Raw genomic sequence first — 24,973 nt, forward strand, 5'->3', positions numbered from 1 at the left:
ATATGTTTTATAACACATAATACATAAAATGGATTTAAGCATCGAGGAGGTAGAAGTAAAAAAAAAAAACGGCCGTGGGAGTCCTCTTAATATACAATTTTGACGTGGCACTCATCTCTAAAGTCAAAAGTTGAGTAGGGATTTTAGATCAAATTACCTGAGGAAATAACGTTAATAAATAATTTTTAAAAATTTAATCAACATCTACAAACAATTAAAAGTTTGAACGAAAATCCGAACATCAGCTATACTGGGACCACTTTATGCAGAGAGCTTCCAGCGTTCACACTGCTAGTCCTCCGCTCTCTTGGATTCTTTTCAAGGCTCCCAGATCTCTTAGTCCACAGTCAACAAGTCAGCCTTTATTTTTATATTCATGAGCTTCCAGGCACAGATGGCATCATCCAATCCGTAATTTGGTTACGCCTTTCAAAAACTGTGGAGCTTCCCAAGTATGTATTTCGTTAACTTGATTTCTTTTTCTTGAGAAGGCTACAAGTTTCCCACAAGTATTTGATTGTTCTATGAATGATGACGCATAGTGCTTACGCTTCTTTTTGTATTTTTGCTGATAATTTTTCTGTTAAATATTGTTGACGAATGGTTCTTTGGTTGATTCAAGATCCCAATTCGGCAATTTGATTACTTTTGGAGTATTCCTTTGTCTTTTGTTATTTGTCTGTGCTTTAGTAGTATTATTGAGCAGAACAGTTGACAGAACTCAGTTCTTTGAATTAGCTATGGAAGAATATAGTTTGATGACTACAGATGGGACTGTGGATTATCGTGGTACTGGTAACCCTGCCGTGGAAGAAGGTAATTTGATCACTACAGATGGGACTGTGGATTATCGTGGTAACCCTGCCAAAAAGACTGAAACTGGAACATGGAGAGCCTGTCCTTACATTTTAGGTACTGATAACAACAATAATCTTGAAAGCCATGAAAATGTTTTGAAATTTCTTGTATTTAAAAGTCAATATAACCCAAGCCTCGTCCGTTTTCTGGAAAAAGGGCGATGAATTTTTTATTTAATTCTTTTAAAATTGCGGCTTTCGTCCCCCAAGTTGATTCCAATTGGGTCGGTACACGGCTTCGTTATGCTTTTAAATGTTCTGCATGAAAAAATTGTCTAGTAATGTTTTTAACTTGGGGTGGCAGGAAATGAGTGCTGTGAAAGATTAGCATACTATGGCATGAGCTCCAATCTAGTGTTTTATTTCAAGAAAAGACTTGGCCAACACAGCACAACTGCTTCCAACAATGTGACGAATTGGTCGGGAACGTGCTATATCACACCACTCATTGGAGCCTTTGTGGCTGATGCATATCTTGGAAGATACTGGACAATAGCATGCTTTTCTACCATTTATGTTATTGTAAGTTTTTAGTGATTCTGCTAGTTAGATGTTGCAGAATCATTGTCATGGTTGAAATTCGAGGGGCCAGTAAATTTTGATTCATAGTCATGCTTTGCTTTTAAAACAAAAAGAAACCGTTTTTCTTGAATCTCGACGGGTACGGTACAGGGAAATGGTTAGATTGTATAATGTCATCATATGCAGGGTAGGTTTATGCTTTATCCTTGGATTGAACTTACTGATATAGGTGTAAAAAAGGAACTGAGAAAAAGTGACGTCTATTTTTGAATCTCAAATGCAGGGGATGACGTTGCTGACATTATCGGCATCAGTCCCAGGCCTAAAACCAACTTGCCATGGAAACGACAACTGTTACGCGTCAAAAATGCAAGCTGTTATTTGCTTCGTAGCACTTTACCTTGTAGCACTTGGGACTGGTGGGATCAAGCCATGCGTTTCCTCCTTTGGGGCCGATCAGTTTGATGATACTGACGATGTCGAAAAGAAGCATAAAAGCTCTTTCTTTAATTGGTTCTACTTGTCAATCAATGTCGGTGCCCTTGTTGCTGCTTCTGTCTTGGTTTGGGTACAAACCAACGTTGGTTGGGGATGGGGATTTGGTATTCCTGCTCTGGCCATGGCGATAGCCGTGGTATTTTTCTTTTCTGGAACTAGATTGTATCGTAACCAAAAGCCTGGTGGCAGCCCCCTTACACGTATCGGTCAAGTTCTGGTAGCATCTTTCAGGAAATATAGAGCTGAAGTCCCGACAGACTCCTCGATGTTGTTTGAGACCGTGAATACCGAATCTACTATCAAAGGAAGCCGCAAGATTGAGCACACAAAAGATCTTGGGTAAATCTGATATGAAATGTCTAGTCTGAGTACCTGAGAATTATCTTGACGCTGCAATTGGCGTCAATGGCAATCAGTGTCAGCAGGGGCGATCTCCCACCGAAAACGATTTCAAAATTTTATGTATGATATTGCTAAAATTATAACTTCAGCCAAAAAATCTGTTAAAACGCCCCTTCAAATGAAGTCTCAGGTCCACCAAGTTTACCAGCAAATGCTTTTTGTGAAAAATTCATCTGACATCTACGCTTTCAAATGCAGTTTTTTTGACAAAGCAGCAGTACAGACACAATCAGACCGCATAAAGGGCTCGGTAGATCCATGGAGACTTTGCACTGTGACTCAGGTTGAAGAACTGAAAGCCATTATAAGACTACTGCCGGTGTGGGCTACGGGTATCATATTCGCCACCGTATACGGCCAAATGGGCACTTTGTTTGTGTTGCAAGGTTTAACCATGAATCCCCACATGGGAGATTTCGAAATTCCTGCTGCATCAATCGGGATTTTCGACACTATCAGTGTAATTTTCTGGGTGCCGATTTATGACAGAATCATAGTCCCAGTTGCTAGAAGATTCACAGGCCACAAAAATGGGATTACTCAACTGCAGAGAATGGGGATTGGCCTCTTCATCTCTATATTCTCCATGCTCTGTGCAGGGATTCTTGAGCTTGTTAGGCTTAGAATCGTGAAAAGAAATAACTATTATGAGCTGACACAAATCCCAATGTCGATTTTCTGGCAGGTTCCACAATATTTCATTATAGGATGCGCTGAAGTGTTCTTTTTTATTGGCCAGCTCGAGTTCTTTTACGAGCAGGCACCTGACGCCATGAGAAGCCTGTGCTCTGCTCTTCAGCTAACGACTGTTGCTCTTGGAAACTACTTAAGCACGTTACTCGTGACTATCGTCACGAAAATTAGTACCCGGAATGGGAAATTGGGGTGGATACCGGATAATCTTAACTATGGTCACCTTCATTACTTTTTTTGGCTCTTGGCTGGGCTTAGCATGCTGAATCTTTGGGCCTTTCTCCTTGTGGCAAAGTTCTACACTTACAAAAAGGCAGTTGGAACTCTTCGCTGATTAATCAAGCACAAGAATCAGACTCGAGGCCGCAAGCGCTATTGTAAGTATCTACACAAAACATAGTCTGAAATTTGTGTGTAACACAGTCAAATAGATTGTGATTATGGTGTTTGAATATAGAAAACAGAATTGTTACAAAATGTTTACTTACTCTTGAAACTACTGTGTGCTTATACTTTAATAACATTGTGCTTGTTGGATGCTTCAAGCCAATATTGAATCTATACACGTATATATACACATATGATATTCATTGTTCGGATCCTTACTTGTTTTCCTTCTGTTTTTCCCCCAATCTGACTCAAATCTAACTTATAAACAAAATACAGTACCAGACAAGATAGTGCTAAATCTATTTTATTTTTGTTTCTAATAAAATAGATTAACAGTAATGGTGTGTCATTTATTAGTTATATTCCACTTTTCTATTTATTTTACAGAATATCTCCAAACTAAATATTATTTTAAAAGACTATTTAATGTTAGGCATAGTTTGGTACATGGTAAATGAGGGATTGATAAATAATCCTCATTATCCCATGTTTGGTATCTTTTTAAAAAGCCCATGAGATAAATAATTTTTTAGAAGAATAAAATGTCACTTCTATTAGGTGTGATAATTTTAATTTAATGATAAAATACACAAATGACTTAATTACCTCAATTTATAAATGGTTTTTATAAATCTATGCTAATAGGTAGAAATTAAAATCAAATAAATATTTTTATTTATTTTTATATATTATATAATATGATAATTATATAAATGAATTCGAGATAATTATATAAATAATTTTTATAAATCTCAATAAAATTATTAGTATCACTCCATTAACCTTAAAAATTGATATTTGACTTGACTCACAAAATCAAAAGCTCAATTATCATATTATATAATATATAAAATTAGGTAAAAATAAATAAATCATATAAGTACTATCGGCGCATGAACAGATAAAAAATATGAATTCAAGCAACAACTTTGAAATTATAAAATTTATTATGATAAGGTTAATTTTGTCATTACAATATAATATATAAATTTAATCACTCTCCTATTAAAATCATACCAAACATTAAATATAATATCCTACATCTTATTTATCCTCAACTTATCCTTATATTATATATCGCATGTTTATCATATCACGTGTACCAAACTATGCTTTAGTATATAATAAAAATAATAATATTGTTTTAACTTAAAGTATCAAGTTTGTTGGTATTCATCCCTTCTCAGATATAATGTGTTGGGGTGTAATAAACAGAGTAGAATAATCGAAACATAGCGTTTGAGCTGTTATATTGTTTAAAAGATTTATGTTGCATGTTACCACTCGTTATAGATTTTGGTAAAGCGCTAAACGATCGGTTCTACAATTGGTGGTAACAGGTTCGATTTCCATTGATAGGAATAAGTGCAATTATTGATAGAGATAGATTGTTAAGGTGTAATAATTGTCTCTTGAAGGTAAAGCAATTGAAACATAACGTTTGAACTGTTGTATGGTTTAAAACATTTGAGTTGTACCATTCATCGGCTATAAGTTTTGGTAAAATGACAATCGTTTGCTCCTACCTGATGTAACAAATTTAAGAAATTAAATATTTTTTAACTAAGATAAATGAAATAAATAATATACGTGAGAAAAATAAATTTATTTTTTGATAGGATCGGTTAAAGGTGGAAAAGTGTTTAGAAGGAGGGATGAATAAACACTTACGATTTTCAAAACCTTTTCGACTGATGAGTCAGTTTAGTGATAAACTGATACTCGAGAATCTTGTAAGTCAATATCAATCAGTTAACAAATAGTGTGAGGAAACAAACTGACTGATAGATAGAATATAAGCTGAAATACAAAGACACAACATTTTATGGATGTTCGGAGATTTCAAACACTCTACGTCACACCTTCTATCTCAAGGATATGATATACACTAAACGACTTTGATCAATACAAATGTTTGTACAGACCCACTTCAGTTTTGGACTTAACAATGTCAAACTGAAACTCTTAGTTACAAACTTTTTACAATACTCAATAGAACATAAAGTAATCTAACACGACTGATCTTGTGAAGCCCAAAATCAGTACACGTAAAACACATGCATTTATTTAATTGTTAAATCATTTATTTAAATTTAAAATGATTTTACTTGTGATGCATGATTTATTAAATTGTATTATTTTAGTGTTTATGTGATGCACATTAATTGTTTTATCGAGTTTCATATTTCAGACGATTATTCGATGCGAGATCGAGGAAAAGAGACCGGCGACGAGTTTGGCAATTTTAAACGTAGTGTTTTATTTTAAGTTAAGGATGGGGCATTTTAAATAATTTATTTGGTTTTATCGTTTTTAAAACCCAAATTATTTATGTAGTATTATATGATCTATAAACTTTTAAAAGTTTTAACAGTTGTGCAAGTTGTTTCAAATTTAGAGATTTTATTATAATTAGGGAAGAGTTAGTATTTTTAAATTAATTGTTGATTACTAATAAGAAATTTTATTCCCCTAATTTCTATTAAACACACGCGCACACCCACACTTACACACACACAAAACCGTCTCACACACAGACATATTTCCATTCAGATTTTTTATTATTTTGAGAGCAAAACCTAAGGTTCCAAAGAAAGAGAGCAGCCGCCCCACTCACTGAAAATTTCCCCGCAAGTTTTTGTGAGTTTATTTCAAGGAGATCATGCCACGTTCGTCCCGGATCAACCCTCGCTTCCTTCCCGCTTTGGAGTCGTCGTTTCGGTATTTTCAATTATCAAAAGATATGTATATTCTGTTTTTCATGCGTCGATCTAGTCATATTATGTGTTGCGATGTTTTTATGCGAGAAAATACATGTGTGATGTGTAGAAGTTTGAGCAATCATGTTTGGATCACTTTTGAAACCATTTTTGGGATCTCCAATCTCGTTTTTACTGACCTTTTAAAAACTGCGATTTTTCGGTCGATATTTTGAGAAAACTTTCAACGTAAGAAACATAGAACTTTTCGATACCTTCGATTTGATATAAAATTCGAAATATTTTGATAAAAATTGAGTGTGATATGATCATTTTTGTGGGACTGCTCAAACTGCGTTTTCTGAAAAATTATGTTATTGATGTGTTCTTGAAGTTTTATTGTTGAAGGCTTCGTTGAGGATCGATGGATGATCGTTGCTGCATTTACGTATGCTTAATATGATGTTGGGTTGGTATTTGGTATGCCGGTTAGTGTCGATAGGCACTTGAATTCATTAGAAGTCGTAGGAAACGATTTGGTGTCAATTTCCGTATTTTTGAGTTGTATTGTGTCGTAGGTTGGATGTCGTTGTTTGGGGGTGTTTGTACGGGTTTGGATTCAAGGTTATCGTATCATAGGAGGGGTCTCGAGGTGTCGATTCATGGTCGGGATGACCGAGTTAGGAGAAATAAGCCTTGAGTATATGAATTTTCGTTGGTTCACGCGTACCGAGCCTGCACGGACATGTACACGGACCCTGGCACGGGGTACGTGCCCTTGTTTCCTTCTTAGTGTCAGTAAACCGAGCCTACACGGACCCCTAGATGGACCCTAGCACGGGGTCCGTGTCCTTACTTCCTTTCGAGCATTTCTTTTGCGAACCTACACGGACCCGGGCACGGGGTCCGTGAACTTCATATTTTGGGAAAAAAATTAGACTTCACATCAGGTTTTGTTTTGGGGTTCAAGATAATGGTTAGTACGATAATTAAAAGAGGTCAAGTCCCGAGGGAACTAGAATGTCATAAGCTACTTATTCACTTCGGTTGTGAGCTTGAGTACCTAAGTCTAAGTTATGCAAGTTAAGTATTTCAAACTCATGTTAGTTTGTGCAGCAGCGGCCCCAAGCGAGATCCAACGAATCCCTCAACGCCAAGTAAATATGTTTGACATGCGAAGAAAATATTTCAAGTTTTTGAGGTATGTTAAATGTCTTGTGACCAATTATGTATGGGATTGGAAAGCGGTAAAGCATGACCAGAGACCAATCCACCCCGTTAAAGCATGAACGGGTTTAGATCAGGATTGGAAAGCGTTAAAGCATGAACGGGGACCAATTCATCCGTTAAAGCATGAACGGGGATCTCATGTGTGTGGCAGTGGATCTTCCCTGTCAGCCCAGTACTGTGGTTTAGTCTGATCAAGCGTATCTATGTATGAGTCACTTGCATTGAAACATGCCTCTACGCAAAATGATGAAGTTTATGTATGTTCATGTATGTACAAGTATGCAAGCATGTTTAAGAAAAATTTCATGTTATGGCACGTCTATGTATGTATGTAAGTTCAAGCTCTTGTATGCACGTTAAAGTTCCGGTATGTATGATCTATTTTAAAGTCGCATGTGATTTTATTACGTATTACTCGCTGCTTCCAGTTTATACGTATTGAGTCTTTAGACTCACTAGACTTGATCGATGCAGGTGAAGATGCATTTGAGGAGACGGGAGTGGGGACCAAGGAGCTGGCTTGGACTGAGCAGGAGGCTAGACCCGAGGACCGCCCCGTTTTTAAGAGTTTATGAACTGTCTAAAATACTCTGATTTCATGTTATCAATTATGAGTTTTAAACAAGTACTTTTAGTAAACTTCATTTGAGATCTTTTGTTCCAACAATATTTGGGGATGTACAGTTTATTTTATCGAATTTTGAAGGTTCGCCTTTTATTTAAGAAAATTTTTAATTTTTCCGCAAATTTTAAGTAGTAAAAAGTACGGTACGTTACAGTTGGTATCAGAGCGGTGTTCTTGTAAAAGGTTATGCCTACTGCTAGTCGCAAGAAGCTCAAGAAGTCACACCTCAAGTCTGTAAGTTTTAAAGTTTTGAATTATGTTATGTACTAAGCATTAAGTCATGATTTCAGCATGTCCATGTTTTAAGTTCGATTTACGTGCATCTTATACTATTGATATCATGTTCATTTGGGTTTACGTGTTGGGTAAATTGTTGGAACAGTATGCCTCCTAGACGCATAATTAAATGGGAAGCTAGGGATGAAGATAGAGAGGCTCGAGAGGAGGGGAGAGACGCTCCACCTCCTCCACCGCCGGATATGCAGGCACAGATGGTTGCAGGGATGACTCAGTTCTTCGCACAGTTTGCGGGGAATCAGGCGACGGTGGATGCAGGGGCTAGACCCAGACCAGAGGCGGTATACGAGAGGTTCAGGCGGATGAGCCCAAAGGAGTTTTCAAGGACCACTGACCCGATGATAGCCGAGGGATGGATTAAATCCATCGAGGTGATTTTTGCCTTTATGGAGTTGCAAGATGCAGATAGGGTCAGGTTTGCCACATTTCTACTGACCGGGGACGCCAGACTGTGGTGGGAGAGCGCGTCCGTGGCTGCGAACTTGCAGACCCTTTCTTGGGATGGCTTTAAGGAGGTATTCTACTCCAAGTACTTCACTGAAGAAGTAAGATCCAGACTAACCAGGGAATTCATGACACTGCGACAGTGAGACAGCAGTGTTGCAGAATTTGTCAGGAAGTTTGAAAGGGGATGTCACTTTGTGCCCCTGATAGCTAATGATGCCTAGGGAAAGTTGAGGCATTTCATGGATGGGTTGCGGCCGATCATGCGTCGAGATGTCCGAGTAGCTGGTCCTACTACTTATGCAGTTGCCGTGTTTAGAGCTTTGGCGGCGGAGCAGGATCAGAGGGATATTGAGGCTGACAGGCAGGGCAAGAGGCCCTATCAGGCTCCACAACAGCAGCAGCAGCGACCTCAGTTTAAGAGGCCGTTCTAGGGACAGCCAGGAAAAAGGCCTTATCAGGGACCGCAAAAGGGCAAGGGTCCTATGCCACCGCAGAAGGTGCCACAGAGGCCGAGAGAGCACCTGGTGTGCCCGAAGTGCAACCGCCAGCACCCGGGACAGTGTTTGTATTGGTCAGGTAAATGTTTCAAGTGCGGAGCGAGTGACCACATGCTGAAGGAGTGCCCACAGTGGATGCAACCGACACAGGGAAGAGTGTTCGCCATGCATGTTGAGGAGGCGAACCCAGACACGACTTTATTGACTGGTAAACTATTTAATTAAGCATCGTATTACTTTGCCATGCATGTGTTGGAATTTCATTTCGGTTTATTAGTGTGCTAGTAATATTTTTGGGTGTCATGCGATATAAATTTCTTATATGCCTGAGATTAAGGTTAGAATTTTGAGGAGATAAGTTTTGTGTTGTGCTAATGTCTCTCAGGAAATATATTCATAAAGAGACTAGCCACGAAGACCCTGATAGACTCAGGAGCCACCCACTCCTTTATTTCGGAGATTTTCGCTAGTCACCTTGACGTCAAGTCTATTGGACTCGACGTGAACTACTCAATGACAGCCCCATCAGGGGAAGAATTGTCAGCTACTAGCGTGGTCAGAGACATCGATCTGGAACTGCAGGGCCACCAAGTGTATGCCGATTTGATTGTGTTGCCGATGCCAGAATTTGATATATGTTGGAACTTTTCAAGTTCACAATCTTGATTTTGATGTTAACAAAACTTGTTATTGTGTTTCTAACATATTTACTCAAGTGTGAAGTTATTAAAACAAGAAGCAAGCCGAAACTGAATTCTGCACAAACTGAATTTCTGGCAAGTTTCGCTATTTTGATGATATCGGTCAACTGAATGATCAAAATGCCAATCCGCCAAATGGACTTATCAGAAAACTCAATTTGGAACAAATCATATTTCACGTCAGTTTGGCAAAATCGGATGTTATCATGGTCTAACTGATCGTTTAAGTACCGAACTGATCACACGAAAACAGCAATCAGTTGGGTTTGAGCAGTTGCGGTATTTTGGTCATATCTCTCAGCCCAGTTATCCAAATGAGGCAATTCAGTATGCGTTGAAAAGATAAGACGATGATCTACAAATTATCTTCAGAATTCAAAGTCTGAATTGAAGCTTAAAATGCTGATAAATGACGATGAAGTTACAGGTTCTGCACAAACTGAAATTAGCTAGGCTGATTTCAGCACACCAGCTGAAGACCAGTTGAACCAGACCAACTGAACTGAACCAGCTGCTGACCAGTTGAACTGAACCAGCTGCTGACCAACTGAAACTGAACCAGTTGAACTGAATGACCAGTCGGGAAAATGTCCAGCAAGCCGAATTTAACCGTTGCAATTCCAGAAACAGTACATAAAATTTCCAAACGGTCATATTCTTGTGTCTAACGTATATACCAGTGTTGGAGCCTATAAACACAACATCTTGAAGATCAAACAAGAGCTTTGGAAGAGGATTCAAAGCATGGGCAGTTAGCATGAAGAAATCAGCTAGTTGAGAGCACAAGCCCTTGTGTGACCACTTTATGCAGAGAGCTTCCAGCGTTCACACTGCTAGTCCTCCGCTCTCTTGGATTCTTTTCAAGGCTCCCAGATCTCTTAGTCCACAGTCAACAAGTCAGCCTTTATTTTTATATTCATGAGCTTCCAGGCACAGATGGCATCATCCAATCCGTAATTTGGTTACGCCTTTCAAAAACTGTGGAGCTTCCCAAGTATGTATTTCGTTAACTTGATTTCTTTTTCTTGAGAAGGCTACAAGTTTCCCACAAGTATTTGATTGTTCTATGAATGATGACGCATAGTGCTTACGCTTCTTTTTGTATTTTTGCTGATAATTTTTCTGTTAAATATTGTTGACGAATGGTTCTTTGGTTGATTCAAGATCCCAATTCGGCAATTTGATTACTTTTGGAGTATTCCTTTGTCTTTTGTTATTTGTCTGTGCTTTAGTAGTATTATTGAGCAGAACAGTTGACAGAACTCAGTTCTTTGAATTAGCTATGGAAGAATATAGTTTGATGACTACAGATGGGACTGTGGATTATCGTGGTACTGGTAACCCTGCCGTGGAAGAAGGTAATTTGATCACTACAGATGGGACTGTGGATTATCGTGGTAACCCTGCCAAAAAGACTGAAACTGGAACATGGAGAGCCTGTCCTTACATTTTAGGTACTGATAACAACAATAATCTTGAAAGCCATGAAAATGTTTTGAAATTTCTTGTATTTAAAAGTCAATATAACCCAAGCCTCGTCCGTTTTCTGGAAAAAGGGCGATGAATTTTTTATTTAATTCTTTTAAAATTGCGGCTTTCGTCCCCCAAGTTGATTCCAATTGGGTCGGTACACGGCTTCGTTATGCTTTTAAATGTTCTGCATGAAAAAATTGTCTAGTAATGTTTTTAACTTGGGGTGGCAGGAAATGAGTGCTGTGAAAGATTAGCATACTATGGCATGAGCTCCAATCTAGTGTTTTATTTCAAGAAAAGACTTGGCCAACACAGCACAACTGCTTCCAACAATGTGACGAATTGGTCGGGAACGTGCTATATCACACCACTCATTGGAGCCTTTGTGGCTGATGCATATCTTGGAAGATACTGGACAATAGCATGCTTTTCTACCATTTATGTTATTGTAAGTTTTTAGTGATTCTGCTAGTTAGATGTTGCAGAATCATTGTCATGGTTGAAATTCGAGGGGCCAGTAAATTTTGATTCATAGTCATGCTTTGCTTTTAAAACAAAAAGAAACCGTTTTTCTTGAATCTCGACGGGTACGGTACAGGGAAATGGTTAGATTGTATAATGTCATCATATGCAGGGTAGGTTTATGCTTTATCCTTGGATTGAACTTACTGATATAGGTGTAAAAAAGGAACTGAGAAAAAGTGACGTCTATTTTTGAATCTCAAATGCAGGGGATGACGTTGCTGACATTATCGGCATCAGTCCCAGGCCTAAAACCAACTTGCCATGGAAACGACAACTGTTACGCGTCAAAAATGCAAGCTGTTATTTGCTTCGTAGCACTTTACCTTGTAGCACTTGGGACTGGTGGGATCAAGCCATGCGTTTCCTCCTTTGGGGCCGATCAGTTTGATGATACTGACGATGTCGAAAAGAAGCATAAAAGCTCTTTCTTTAATTGGTTCTACTTGTCAATCAATGTCGGTGCCCTTGTTGCTGCTTCTGTCTTGGTTTGGGTACAAACCAACGTTGGTTGGGGATGGGGATTTGGTATTCCTGCTCTGGCCATGGCGATAGCCGTGGTATTTTTCTTTTCTGGAACTAGATTGTATCGTAACCAAAAGCCTGGTGGCAGCCCCCTTACACGTATCGGTCAAGTTCTGGTAGCATCTTTCAGGAAATATAGAGCTGAAGTCCCGACAGACTCCTCGATGTTGTTTGAGACCGTGAATACCGAATCTACTATCAAAGGAAGCCGCAAGATTGAGCACACAAAAGATCTTGGGTAAATCTGATATGAAATGTCTAGTCTGAGTACCTGAGAATTATCTTGACGCTGCAATTGGCGTCAATGGCAATCAGTGTCAGCAGGGGCGATCTCCCACCAAAAACGATTTCAAAATTTTATGTATGATATTGCTAAAATTATAACTTCAGCCAAAAAATCTGTTAAAACGCCCCTTCAAATGAAGTCTCAGGTCCACCAAGTTTACCAGCAAATGCTTTTTGTGAAAAATTCATCTGACATCTACGCTTTCAAATGCAGTTTTTTTGACAAAGCAGCAGTACAGACACAATCAGACCGCATAAAGGGCTCGGTAGATCCATGGAGACTTTGCACTGTGACTCAGGTTGAAGAACTGAAAGCCATTATAAGACTACTGCCGGTGTGGGCTACGGGTATCATATTCGCCACCGTATACGGCCAAATGGGCACTTTGTTTGTGTTGCAAGGTTTAACCATGAATCCCCACATGGGAGATTTCGAAATTCCTGCTGCATCAATCGGGATTTTCGACACTATCAGTGTAATTTTCTGGGTGCCGATTTATGACAGAATCATAGTCCCAGTTGCTAGAAGATTCACAGGCCACAAAAATGGGATTACTCAACTGCAGAGAATGGGGATTGGCCTCTTCATCTCTATATTCTCCATGCTCTGTGCAGGGATTCTTGAGCTTGTTAGGCTTAGAATCGTGAAAAGAAATAACTATTATGAGCTGACACAAATCCCAATGTCGATTTTCTGGCAGGTTCCACAATATTTCATTATAGGATGCGCTGAAGTGTTCTTTTTTATTGGCCAGCTCGAGTTCTTTTACGAGCAGGCACCTGACGCCATGAGAAGCCTGTGCTCTGCTCTTCAGCTAACGACTGTTGCTCTTGGAAACTACTTAAGCACGTTACTCGTGACTATCGTCACGAAAATTAGTACCCGGAATGGGAAATTGGGGTGGATACCGGATAATCTTAACTATGGTCACCTTCATTACTTTTTTTGGCTCTTGGCTGGGCTTAGCATGCTGAATCTTTGGGCCTTTCTCCTTGTGGCAAAGTTCTACACTTACAAAAGGCAGTTGGAACTCTTCGCTGATTAATCAAGCACAAGAATCAGACTCGAGGCCGCAAGCGCTATTGTAAGTATCTACACAAAACATAGTCTGAAATTTGTGTGTAACACAGTCAAATAGATTGTGATTATGGTGTTTGAATATAGAAAACAGAATTGTTACAAAATGTTTACTTACTCTTGAAACTACTGTGTGCTTATACTTTAATAACATTGTGCTTGTTGGATGCTTCAAGCCAATATTGAATCTATACACGTATATATACACATATGATATTCATTGTTCGGATCCTTACTTGTTTTCCTTCTGTTTTTCCCCCAATCTGACTCAAATCTAACTTATAAACAAAATACAGTACCAGACAAGATAGTGCTAAATCTATTTTATTTTTGTTTCTAATAAAATAGATTAACAGTAATGGTGTGTCATTTATTAGTTATATTCCACTTTTCTATTTATTTTACAGAATATCTCCAAACTAAATATTATTTTAAAAGACTATTTAATGTTAGGCATAGTTTGGTACATGGGATAAATGAGGGATTGATAAATAATCCTCATTATCCCATGTTTGGTATCTTTTTAAAAAGCCCATGAGATAAATAATTTTTTAGAAGAATAAAATGTCACTTCTATTAGGTGTGATAATTTTAATTTAATGATAAAATACACAAATGACTTAATTACCTCAATTTATAAATGGTTTTTATAAATCTATGCTAATAGGTAGAAATTAAAATCAAATAAATATTTTTATTTATTTTTATATATTATATAATATGATAATTATATAAATGAATTCGAGATAATTATATAAATAATTTTTATAAATCTCAATAAAATTATTAGTATCACTCCATTAACCTTAAAAATTGATATTTGACTTGACTCACAAAATCAAAAGCTCAATTATCATATTATATAATATATAAAATTAGGTAAAAATAAATAAATCATATAAGTACTATCGGCGCATGAACAGATAAAAAATATGAATTCAAGCAACAACTTTGAAATTATAAAATTTATTATGATAAGGTTAATTTTGTCATTACAATATAATATATAAATTTAATCACTCTTATTAAAATCATACCAAACATTAAATATAATATCCTACATCTTATTTATCCTCAACTTATCCTTATATTATATATCGCATGTTTATCATATCACGTGTACCAAACTATGCTTTAGTATATAATAAAAATAATAATATTGTTTTAACTTAAAGTATCAAGTTTGTTGGTATTCATCCCTTCTCAGATATAATGTGTTGGGGTGTAATAAACAGAGTAGAATAATCGAAACATAGCGTTTGAGCTGTTATATTGTTTAAAAGATTTATGTTGCATGTTACCACTCGTTATAGATTTTGGTAAAGCGCTAAACGATCGGTTCTACAATTGGTGGTAACAGGTTCGATTTCCATTGATAGGAATAAGTGCAATTATTGATAGAGATAGATTGTTAAGGTGTAATAATTGTCTCTTGAAGGTAAAGCAATTGAAACATGACGTTTGAACTGTTGTATGGTTTAAAACATTTGAGTTGTACCATTCATCGGCTATAAGTTTTGGTAAAATGACAATCGTTTGCTCCTACCTGATGTAACAAATTTAAGAAATTAACTATTTTTTAACTAAGATAAATGAAATAAATAATATACGTGAGAAAAATAAATTTATTTTTTGATAGGATCGGTTAAAGGTGGAAAAGTGTTTAGAAGGAGGGATGAATAAACACTTACGATTTTCAAAACCTTTTCGACTGATGAGTCAGTTTAGTGATAAACTGATACTCGAGAATCTTGTAAGTCAATATCAATCAGTTAACAAATAGTGTGAGGAAACAAACTGACTGATAGATAGAATATAAGCTGAAATACAAAGACACAACATTTTATGGATGTTCGGAGATTTCAAACACTCTACGTCACACCTTCTATCTCAAGGATATGATATACACTAAACGACTTTGATCAATACAAATGTTTGTACAGACCCACTTCAGTTTTGGACTTAACAATGTCAAACTGAAACTCTTAGTTACAAACTTTTTACAATACTCAATAGAACATAAAGTAATCTAACACGACTGATCTTGTGAAGCCCAAAATCAGTACACGTAAAACACATGCATTTATTTAATTGTTAAATCATTTATTTAAATTTAAAATGATTTTACTTGTGATGCATGATTTATTAAATTGTATTATTTTAGTGTTTATGTGATGCACATTAATTGTTTTATCGAGTTTCATATTTCAGGCGATTATTCGATGCGAGATCGAGGAAAAGAGACCGGCGACGAGTTTGGCAATTTTAAACGTAGTGTTTTATTTTAAGTTAAGGATGGGGCATTTTAAATAATTTATTTGGTTTTATCGTTTTTAAAACCCAAATTATTTATGTAGTATTATATGATCTATAAACTTTTAAAAGTTTTAACAGTTGTGCAAGTTGTTTCAAATTTAGAGATTTTATTATAATTAGGGAAGAGTTAGTATTTTTAAATTAATTGTTGATTACTAATAAGAAATTTTATTCCCCTAATTTCTATTAAACACACGCGCACACCCACACTTACACACACACAAAACCGTCTCACACACAGACATATTTCCATTCAGATTTTTTATTATTTTGAGAGCAAAACCTAAGGTTCCAAAGAAAGAGAGCAGCCGCCCCACTCACTGAAAATTTCCCCGCAAGTTTTTGTGAGTTTATTTCAAGGAGATCATGCCACGTTCGTCCCGGATCAACCCTCGCTTCCTTCCCGCTTTGGAGTCGTCGTTTCGGTATTTTCAATTATCAAAAGATATGTATATTCTGTTTTTCATGCGTCGATCTAGTCATATTATGTGTTGCGATGTTTTTATGCGAGAAAATACATGTGTGATGTGTAGAAGTTTGAGCAATCATGTTTGGATCACTTTTGAAACCATTTTTGGGATCTCCAATCTCGTTTTTACTGACCTTTTAAAAACTGCGATTTTTCGGTCGATATTTTGAGAAAACTTTCAACGTAAGAAACATAGAACTTTTCGATACCTTCGATTTGATATAAAATTCGAAATATTTTGATAAAAATTGAGTGTGATATGATCATTTTTGTGGGACTGCTCAAACTGCGTTTTCTGAAAAATTATGTTATTGATGTGTTCTTGAAGTTTTATTGTTGAAGGCTTCGTTGAGGATCGATGGATGATCGTTGCTGCATTTACGTATGCTTAATATGATGTTGGGTTGGTATTTGGTATGCCGGTTAGTGTCGATAGGCACTTGAATTCATTAGAAGTCGTAGGAAACGATTTGGTGTCAATTTCCGTATTTTTGAGTTGTATTGTGTCGTAGGTTGGATGTCGTTGTTTGGGGGTGTTTGTACGGGTTTGGATTCAAGGTTATCGTATCATAGGAGGGGTCTCGAGGTGTCGATTCATGGTCGGGATGACCGAGTTAGGAGAAATAAGCCTTGAGTATATGAATTTTCGTTGGTTCACGCGTACCGAGCCTGCACGGACATGTACACGGACCCTGGCACGGGGTACGTGCCCTTGTTTCCTTCTTAGTGTCAGTAAACCGAGCCTACACGGACCCCTAGATGGACCCTAGCACGGGGTCCGTGTCCTTACTTCCTTTCGAGCATTTCTTTTGCGAACCTACACGGACCCGGGCACGGGGTCCGTGAACTTCATATTTTGGGAAAAAAATTAGACTTCACATCAGGTTTTGTTTTGGGGTTCAAGATAATGGTTAGTACGATAATTAAAAGAGGTCAAGTCCCGAGGGAACTAGAATGTCATAAGCTACTTATTCACTTCGGTTGTGAGCTTGAGTACCTAAGTCTAAGTTATGCAAGTTAAGTATTTCAAACTCATGTTAGTTTGTGCAGCAGCGGCCCCAAGCGAGATCCAACGAATCCCTCAACGCCAAGTAAGTATGTTTGACATGCGAAGAAAATATTTCAAGTTTTTGAGGTATGTTAAATGTCTTGTGACCAATTATGTATGGGATTGGAAAGCGGTAAAGCATGACCAGAGACCAATCCACCCCGTTAAAGCATGAACGGGTTTAGATCAGGATTGGAAAGCGTTAAAGCATGAACGGGGACCAATTCATCCGTTAAAGCATGAACGGGGATCTCATGTGTGTGGCAGTGGATCTTCCCTGTCAGCCCAGTACTGTGGTTTAGTCTGATCAAGCGTATCTATGTATGAGTCACTTGCATTGAAACATGCCTCTACGCAAAATGATGAAGTTTATGTATGTTCATGTATGTACAAGTATGCAAGCATGTTTAAGAAAAATTTCATGTTATGGCACGTCTATGTATGTATGTAAGTTCAAGCTCTTGTATGCACGTTAAAGTTCCGGTATGTATGATCTATTTTAAAGTCGCATGTGATTTTATTACGTATTACTCGCTGCTTCCAGTTTATACGTATTGAGTCTTTAGACTCACTAGACTTGATCGATGCAGGTGAAGATGCATTTGAGGAGACGGGAGTGGGGACCAAGGAGCTGGCTTGGACTGAGCAGGAGGCTAGACCCGAGGACCGCCCCGTTTTTAAGAGTTTATGAACTGTCTAAAATACTCTGATTTCATGTTATCAATTATGAGTTTTAAACAAGTACTTTTAGTAAACTTCATTTGAGATCTTTTGTTCCAACAATATTTGGGGATGTACAGTTTATTTTATCGAATTTTGAAGGTTCGCCTTTTATTTAAGAAAATTTTTAATTTTTCCGCAAATTTTAAGTAGTAAAAAGTACGGTACGTTACAGTTGGTATCAGAGCGGTGTTCTTGTAAAAGGTTATGCCTACTGCTAGTCGCAAGAAGCTCAAGAAGTCACACCTCAAGTCTGTAAGTTTTAAAGTTTTGAATTATGTTATGTACTAAGCATTAAGTCATGATTTCAGCATGTCCATGTTTTAAGTTCGATTTACGTGCATCTTATACTATTGATATCATGTTCATTTGGGTTTACGTGTTGGGTAAATTGTTGGAACAGTATGCCTCCTAGACGCATAATTAAATGGGAAGCTAGGGATGAAGATAGAGAGGCTCGAGAGGAGGGGAGAGACGCTCCACCTCCTCCACCGCCGGATATGCAGGCACAGATGGTTGCAGGGATGACTCAGTTCTTCGCACAGTTTGCGGGGAATCAGGCGACGGTGGATGCAGGGGCTAGACCCAGACCAGAGGCGGTATACGAGAGGTTCAGGCGGATGAGCCCAAAGGAGTTTTCAAGGACCACTGACCCGATGATAGCCGAGGGATGGATTAAATCCATCGAGGTGATTTTTGCCTTTATGGAGTTGCAAGATGCAGATAGGGTCAGGTTTGCCACATTTCTACTGACCGGGGACGCCAGACTGTGGTGGGAGAGCGCGTCCGTGGCTGCGAACTTGCAGACCCTTTCTTGGGATGGCTTTAAGGAGGTATTCTACTCCAAGTACTTCACTGAAGAAGTAAGATCCAGACTAACCAGGGAATTCATGACACTGCGACAGTGAGACAGCAGTGTTGCAGAATTTGTCAGGAAGTTTGAAAGGGGATGTCACTTTGTGCCCCTGATAGCTAATGATGCCTAGGGAAAGTTGAGGCATTTCATGGATGGGTTGCGGCCGATCATGCGTCGAGATGTCCGAGTAGCTGGTCCTACTACTTATGCAGTTGCCGTGTTTAGAGCTTTGGCGGCGGAGCAGGATCAGAGGGATATTGAGGCTGACAGGCAGGGCAAGAGGCCCTATCAGGCTCCACAACAGCAGCAGCAGCGACCTCAGTTTAAGAGGCCGTTCTAGGGACAGCCAGGAAAAAGGCCTTATCAGGGACCGCAAAAGGGCAAGGGTCCTATGCCACCGCAGAAGGTGCCACAGAGGCCGAGAGAGCACCTGGTGTGCCCGAAGTGCAACCGCCAGCACCCGGGACAGTGTTTGTATTGGTCAGGTAAATGTTTCAAGTGCGGAGCGAGTGACCACATGCTGAAGGAGTGCCCACAGTGGATGCAACCGACACAGGGAAGAGTGTTCGCCATGCATGTTGAGGAGGCGAACCCAGACACGACTTTATTGACTGGTAAACTATTTAATTAAGCATCGTATTACTTTGCCATGCATGTGTTGGAATTTCATTTCGGTTTATTAGTGTGCTAGTAATATTTTTGGGTGTCATGCGATATAAATTTCTTATATGCCTGAGATTAAGGTTAGAATTTTGAGGAGATAAGTTTTGTGTTGTGCTAATGTCTCTCAGGAAATATATTCATAAAGAGACTAGCCACGAAGACCCTGATAGACTCAGGAGCCACCCACTCCTTTATTTCGGAGATTTTCGCTAGTCACCTTGACGTCAAGTCTATTGGACTCGACGTGAACTACTCAATGACAGCCCCATCAGGGGAAGAATTGTCAGCTACTAGCGTGGTCAGAGACATCGATCTGGAACTGCAGGGCCACCAAGTGTATGCCGATTTGATTGTGTTGCCGATGCCAGAATTTGATATATGTTGGAACTTTTCAAGTTCACAATCTTGATTTTGATGTTAACAAAACTTGTTATTGTGTTTCTAACATATTTACTCAAGTGTGAAGTTATTAAAACAAGAAGCAAGCCGAAACTGAATTCTGCACAAACTGAATTTCTGGCAAGTTTCGCTATTTTGATGATATCGGTCAACTGAATGATCAAAATGCCAATCCGCCAAATGGACTTATCAGAAAACTCAATTTGGAACAAATCATATTTCACGTCAGTTTGGCAAAATCGGATGTTATCATGGTCTAACTGATCGTTTAAGTACCGAACTGATCACACGAAAACAGCAATCAGTTGGGTTTGAGCAGTTGCGGTATTTTGGTCATATCTCTCAGCCCAGTTATCCAAATGAGGCAATTCAGTATGCGTTGAAAAGATAAGACGATGATCTACAAATTATCTTCAGAATTCAAAGTCTGAATTGAAGCTTAAAATGCTGATAAATGACGATGAAGTTACAGGTTCTGCACAAACTGAAATTAGCTAGGCTGATTTCAGCACACCAGCTGAAGACCAGTTGAACCAGACCAACTGAACTGAACCAGCTGCTGACCAGTTGAACTGAACCAGCTGCTGACCAACTGAAACTGAACCAGTTGAACTGAATGACCAGTCGGGAAAATGTCCAGCAAGCCGAATTTAACCGTTGCAATTCCAGAAACAGTACATAAAATTTCCAAACGGTCATATTCTTGTGTCTAACGTATATACCAGTGTTGGAGCCTATAAACACAACATCTTGAAGATCAAACAAGAGCTTTGGAAGAGGATTCAAAGCATGGGCAGTTAGCATGAAGAAATCAGCTAGTTGAGAGCACAAGCCCTTGTGTGACCACTTTATGCAGAGAGCTTCCAGCGTTCACACTGCTAGTCCTCCGCTCTCTTGGATTCTTTTCAAGGCTCCCAGATCTCTTAGTCCACAGTCAACAAGTCAGCCTTTATTTTTATATTCATGAGCTTCCAGGCACAGATGGCATCATCCAATCCGTAATTTGGTTACGCCTTTCAAAAACTGTGGAGCTTCCCAAGTATGTATTTCGTTAACTTGATTTCTTTTTCTTGAGAAGGCTACAAGTTTCCCACAAGTATTTGATTGTTCTATGAATGATGACGCATAGTGCTTACGCTTCTTTTTGTATTTTTGCTGATAATTTTTCTGTTAAATATTGTTGACGAATGGTTCTTTGGTTGATTCAAGATCCCAATTCGGCAATTTGATTACTTTTGGAGTATTCCTTTGTCTTTTGTTATTTGTCTGTGCTTTAGTAGTATTATTGAGCAGAACAGTTGACAGAACTCAGTTCTTTGAATTAGCTATGGAAGAATATAGTTTGATGACTACAGATGGGACTGTGGATTATCGTGGTACTGGTAACCCTGCCGTGGAAGAAGGTAATTTGATCACTACAGATGGGACTGTGGATTATCGTGGTAACCCTGCCAAAAAGACTGAAACTGGAACATGGAGAGCCTGTCCTTACATTTTAGGTACTGATAACAACAATAATCTTGAAAGCCATGAAAATGTTTTGAAATTTCTTGTATTTAAAAGTCAATATAACCCAAGCCTCGTCCGTTTTCTGGAAAAAGGGCGATGAATTTTTTATTTAATTCTTTTAAAATTGCGGCTTTCGTCCCCCAAGTTGATTCCAATTGGGTCGGTACACGGCTTCGTTATGCTTTTAAATGTTCTGCATGAAAAAATTGTCTAGTAATGTTTTTAACTTGGGGTGGCAGGAAATGAGTGCTGTGAAAGATTAGCATACTATGGCATGAGCTCCAATCTAGTGTTTTATTTCAAGAAAAGACTTGGCCAACACAGCACAACTGCTTCCAACAATGTGACGAATTGGTCGGGAACGTGCTATATCACACCACTCATTGGAGCCTTTGTGGCTGATGCATATCTTGGAAGATACTGGACAATAGCATGCTTTTCTACCATTTATGTTATTGTAAGTTTTTAGTGATTCTGCTAGTTAGATGTTGCAGAATCATTGTCATGGTTGAAATTCGAGGGGCCAGTAAATTTTGATTCATAGTCATGCTTTGCTTTTAAAACAAAAAGAAACCGTTTTTCTTGAATCTCGACGGGTACGGTACAGGGAAATGGTTAGATTGTATAATGTCATCATATGCAGGGTAGGTTTATGCTTTATCCTTGGATTGAACTTACTGATATAGGTGTAAAAAAGGAACTGAGAAAAAGTGACGTCTATTTTTGAATCTCAAATGCAGGGGATGACGTTGCTGACATTATCGGCATCAGTCCCAGGCCTAAAACCAACTTGCCATGGAAACGACAACTGTTACGCGTCAAAAATGCAAGCTGTTATTTGCTTCGTAGCACTTTACCTTGTAGCACTTGGGACTGGTGGGATCAAGCCATGCGTTTCCTCCTTTGGGGCCGATCAGTTTGATGATACTGACGATGTCGAAAAGAAGCATAAAAGCTCTTTCTTTAATTGGTTCTACTTGTCAATCAATGTCGGTGCCCTTGTTGCTGCTTCTGTCTTGGTTTGGGTACAAACCAACGTTGGTTGGGGATGGGGATTTGGTATTCCTGCTCTGGCCATGGCGATAGCCGTGGTATTTTTCTTTTCTGGAACTAGATTGTATCGTAACCAAAAGCCTGGTGGCAGCCCCCTTACACGTATCGGTCAAGTTCTGGTAGCATCTTTCAGGAAATATAGAGCTGAAGTCCCGACAGACTCCTCGATGTTGTTTGAGACCGTGAATACCGAATCTACTATCAAAGGAAGCCGCAAGATTGAGCACACAAAAGATCTTGGGTAAATCTGATATGAAATGTCTAGTCTGAGTACCTGAGAATTATCTTGACGCTGCAATTGGCGTCAATGGCAATCAGTGTCAGCAGGGGCGATCTCCCACCAAAAACGATTTCAAAATTTTATGTATGATATTGCTAAAATTATAACTTCAGCCAAAAAATCTGTTAAAACGCCCCTTCAAATGAAGTCTCAGGTCCACCAAGTTTACCAGCAAATGCTTTTTGTGAAAAATTCATCTGACATCTACGCTTTCAAATGCAGTTTTTTTGACAAAGCAGCAGTACAGACACAATCAGACCGCATAAAGGGCTCGGTAGATCCATGGAGACTTTGCACTGTGACTCAGGTTGAAGAACTGAAAGCCATTATAAGACTACTGCCGGTGTGGGCTACGGGTATCATATTCGCCACCGTATACGGCCAAATGGGCACTTTGTTTGTGTTGCAAGGTTTAACCATGAATCCCCACATGGGAGATTTCGAAATTCCTGCTGCATCAATCGGGATTTTCGACACTATCAGTGTAATTTTCTGGGTGCCGATTTATGACAGAATCATAGTCCCAGTTGCTAGAAGATTCACAGGCCACAAAAATGGGATTACTCAACTGCAGAGAATGGGGATTGGCCTCTTCATCTCTATATTCTCCATGCTCTGTGCAGGGATTCTTGAGCTTGTTAGGCTTAGAATCGTGAAAAGAAATAACTATTATGAGCTGACACAAATCCCAATGTCGATTTTCTGGCAGGTTCCACAATATTTCATTATAGGATGCGCTGAAGTGTTCTTTTTTATTGGCCAGCTCGAGTTCTTTTACGAGCAGGCACCTGACGCCATGAGAAGCCTGTGCTCTGCTCTTCAGCTAACGACTGTTGCTCTTGGAAACTACTTAAGCACGTTACTCGTGACTATCGTCACGAAAATTAGTACCCGGAATGGGAAATTGGGGTGGATACCGGATAATCTTAACTATGGTCACCTTCATTACTTTTTTTGGCTCTTGGCTGGGCTTAGCATGCTGAATCTTTGGGCCTTTCTCCTTGTGGCAAAGTTCTACACTTACAAAAAGGCAGTTGGAACTCTTCGCTGATTAATCAAGCACAAGAATCAGACTCGAGGCCGCAAGCGCTATTGTAAGTATCTACACAAAACATAGTCTGAAATTTGTGTGTAACACAGTCAAATAGATTGTGATTATGGTGTTTGAATATAGAAAACAGAATTGTTACAAAATGTTTACTTACTCTTGAAACTACTGTGTGCTTATACTTTAATAACATTGTGCTTGTTGGATGCTTCAAGCCAATATTGAATCTATACACGTATATATACACATATGATATTCATTGTTCGGATCCTTACTTGTTTTCCTTCTGTTTTTCCCCCAATCTGACTCAAATCTAACTTATAAACAAAATACAGTACCAGACAAGATAGTGCTAAATCTATTTTATTTTTGTTTCTAATAAAATAGATTAACAGTAATGGTGTGTCATTTATTAGTTATATTCCACTTTTCTATTTATTTTACAGAATATCTCCAAACTAAATATTATTTTAAAAGACTATTTAATGTTAGGCATAGTTTGGTACATGGGATAAATGAGGGATTGATAAATAATCCTCATTATCCCATGTTTGGTATCTTTTTAAAAAGCCCATGAGATAAATAATTTTTTAGAAGAATAAAATGTCACTTCTATTAGGTGTGATAATTTTAATTTAATGATAAAATACACAAATGACTTAATTACCTCAATTTATAAATGGTTTTTATAAATCTATGCTAATAGGTAGAAATTAAAATCAAATAAATATTTTTATTTATTTTTATATATTATATAATATGATAATTATATAAATGAATTCGAGATAATTATATAAATAATTTTTATAAATCTCAATAAAATTATTAGTATCACTCCATTAACCTTAAAAATTGATATTTGACTTGACTC

General features: G+C 38.2%; 3 protein-coding genes across 9 annotated transcripts; all 3 read left to right on the forward strand.

Moving 5' to 3' along the window:
- The first annotated feature begins 245 nt into the window (after positions 1-245).
- Positions 246-3,517, forward strand: LOC142529267 (protein NRT1/ PTR FAMILY 8.1-like). Of its 3 annotated transcripts, none has more exons than XM_075634750.1 (5): positions 246-452; positions 691-912; positions 1,162-1,379; positions 1,663-2,216; positions 2,478-3,517. In XM_075634750.1, exons 2-5 carry the CDS (start codon positions 741-743, stop codon positions 3,304-3,306), a joined length of 1,773 nt encoding a protein of 590 aa, XP_075490865.1. In that variant the 5' UTR covers positions 246-452; positions 691-740; the 3' UTR covers positions 3,307-3,517. The 3 variants fall into 3 exon arrangements, with proteins under 3 accessions (XP_075490865.1, XP_075490864.1, XP_075490863.1); XM_075634749.1 differs by having other exon boundaries at positions 694-912; XM_075634748.1 differs by having other exon boundaries at positions 739-912.
- Positions 3,518-10,662: 7,145 nt separating this feature from the next.
- Positions 10,663-13,967, forward strand: LOC142529266 (protein NRT1/ PTR FAMILY 8.1-like). 3 transcript variants are annotated; one of them, XM_075634747.1, is made up of 5 exons: positions 10,663-10,852; positions 11,091-11,312; positions 11,562-11,779; positions 12,063-12,616; positions 12,878-13,967. In XM_075634747.1, exons 2-5 carry the CDS (start codon positions 11,141-11,143, stop codon positions 13,707-13,709), a joined length of 1,776 nt encoding a protein of 591 aa, XP_075490862.1. In that variant the 5' UTR covers positions 10,663-10,852; positions 11,091-11,140; the 3' UTR covers positions 13,710-13,967. The 3 variants fall into 3 exon arrangements, with proteins under 3 accessions (XP_075490862.1, XP_075490861.1, XP_075490860.1); XM_075634746.1 differs by having other exon boundaries at positions 11,094-11,312; XM_075634745.1 differs by having other exon boundaries at positions 11,139-11,312.
- Positions 13,968-21,062: 7,095 nt separating this feature from the next.
- LOC142528618 (protein NRT1/ PTR FAMILY 8.1-like) lies at positions 21,063-24,316 on the forward strand. 3 transcript variants are annotated; one of them, XM_075633685.1, is made up of 5 exons: positions 21,063-21,251; positions 21,490-21,711; positions 21,961-22,178; positions 22,462-23,015; positions 23,277-24,316. In XM_075633685.1, exons 2-5 carry the CDS (start codon positions 21,540-21,542, stop codon positions 24,103-24,105), a joined length of 1,773 nt encoding a protein of 590 aa, XP_075489800.1. In that variant the 5' UTR covers positions 21,063-21,251; positions 21,490-21,539; the 3' UTR covers positions 24,106-24,316. The 3 variants fall into 3 exon arrangements, with proteins under 3 accessions (XP_075489800.1, XP_075489799.1, XP_075489798.1); XM_075633684.1 differs by having other exon boundaries at positions 21,493-21,711; XM_075633683.1 differs by having other exon boundaries at positions 21,538-21,711.
- The last annotated feature ends 657 nt before the right edge of the window (positions 24,317-24,973 follow it).

Source organism: Primulina tabacum, chromosome 16, assembly GCF_025594145.1.
Source record: "Primulina tabacum isolate GXHZ01 chromosome 16, ASM2559414v2, whole genome shotgun sequence".
Taxonomy (NCBI): Eukaryota; Viridiplantae; Streptophyta; class Magnoliopsida; order Lamiales; family Gesneriaceae; genus Primulina; species Primulina tabacum.

Excerpts from the sequence above, each read along its gene's own strand:
- LOC142529266 (XM_075634747.1), top strand. The coding sequence starts at position 11,141 with ATGGAAGAATATAGTTTGATGACTACAGATGGGACTGTGGATTATCGT. Across the intron at positions 11,313-11,561 it reads AGCCTGTCCTTACATTTTAG|GAAATGAGTGCTGTGAAAGA; the intron begins GTACTGATAACA and ends TTGGGGTGGCAG. Across the intron at positions 11,780-12,062 it reads TTTCTACCATTTATGTTATT|GGGATGACGTTGCTGACATT; the intron begins GTAAGTTTTTAG and ends TCTCAAATGCAG.
- LOC142528618 (XM_075633685.1), top strand. The coding sequence starts at position 21,540 with ATGGAAGAATATAGTTTGATGACTACAGATGGGACTGTGGATTATCGT. Across the intron at positions 22,179-22,461 it reads TTTCTACCATTTATGTTATT|GGGATGACGTTGCTGACATT; the intron begins GTAAGTTTTTAG and ends TCTCAAATGCAG. Across the intron at positions 23,016-23,276 it reads GAGCACACAAAAGATCTTGG|TTTTTTTGACAAAGCAGCAG; the intron begins GTAAATCTGATA and ends TTTCAAATGCAG.
- LOC142529267 (XM_075634750.1), top strand. The coding sequence starts at position 741 with ATGGAAGAATATAGTTTGATGACTACAGATGGGACTGTGGATTATCGT. Across the intron at positions 1,380-1,662 it reads TTTCTACCATTTATGTTATT|GGGATGACGTTGCTGACATT; the intron begins GTAAGTTTTTAG and ends TCTCAAATGCAG. Across the intron at positions 2,217-2,477 it reads GAGCACACAAAAGATCTTGG|TTTTTTTGACAAAGCAGCAG; the intron begins GTAAATCTGATA and ends TTTCAAATGCAG.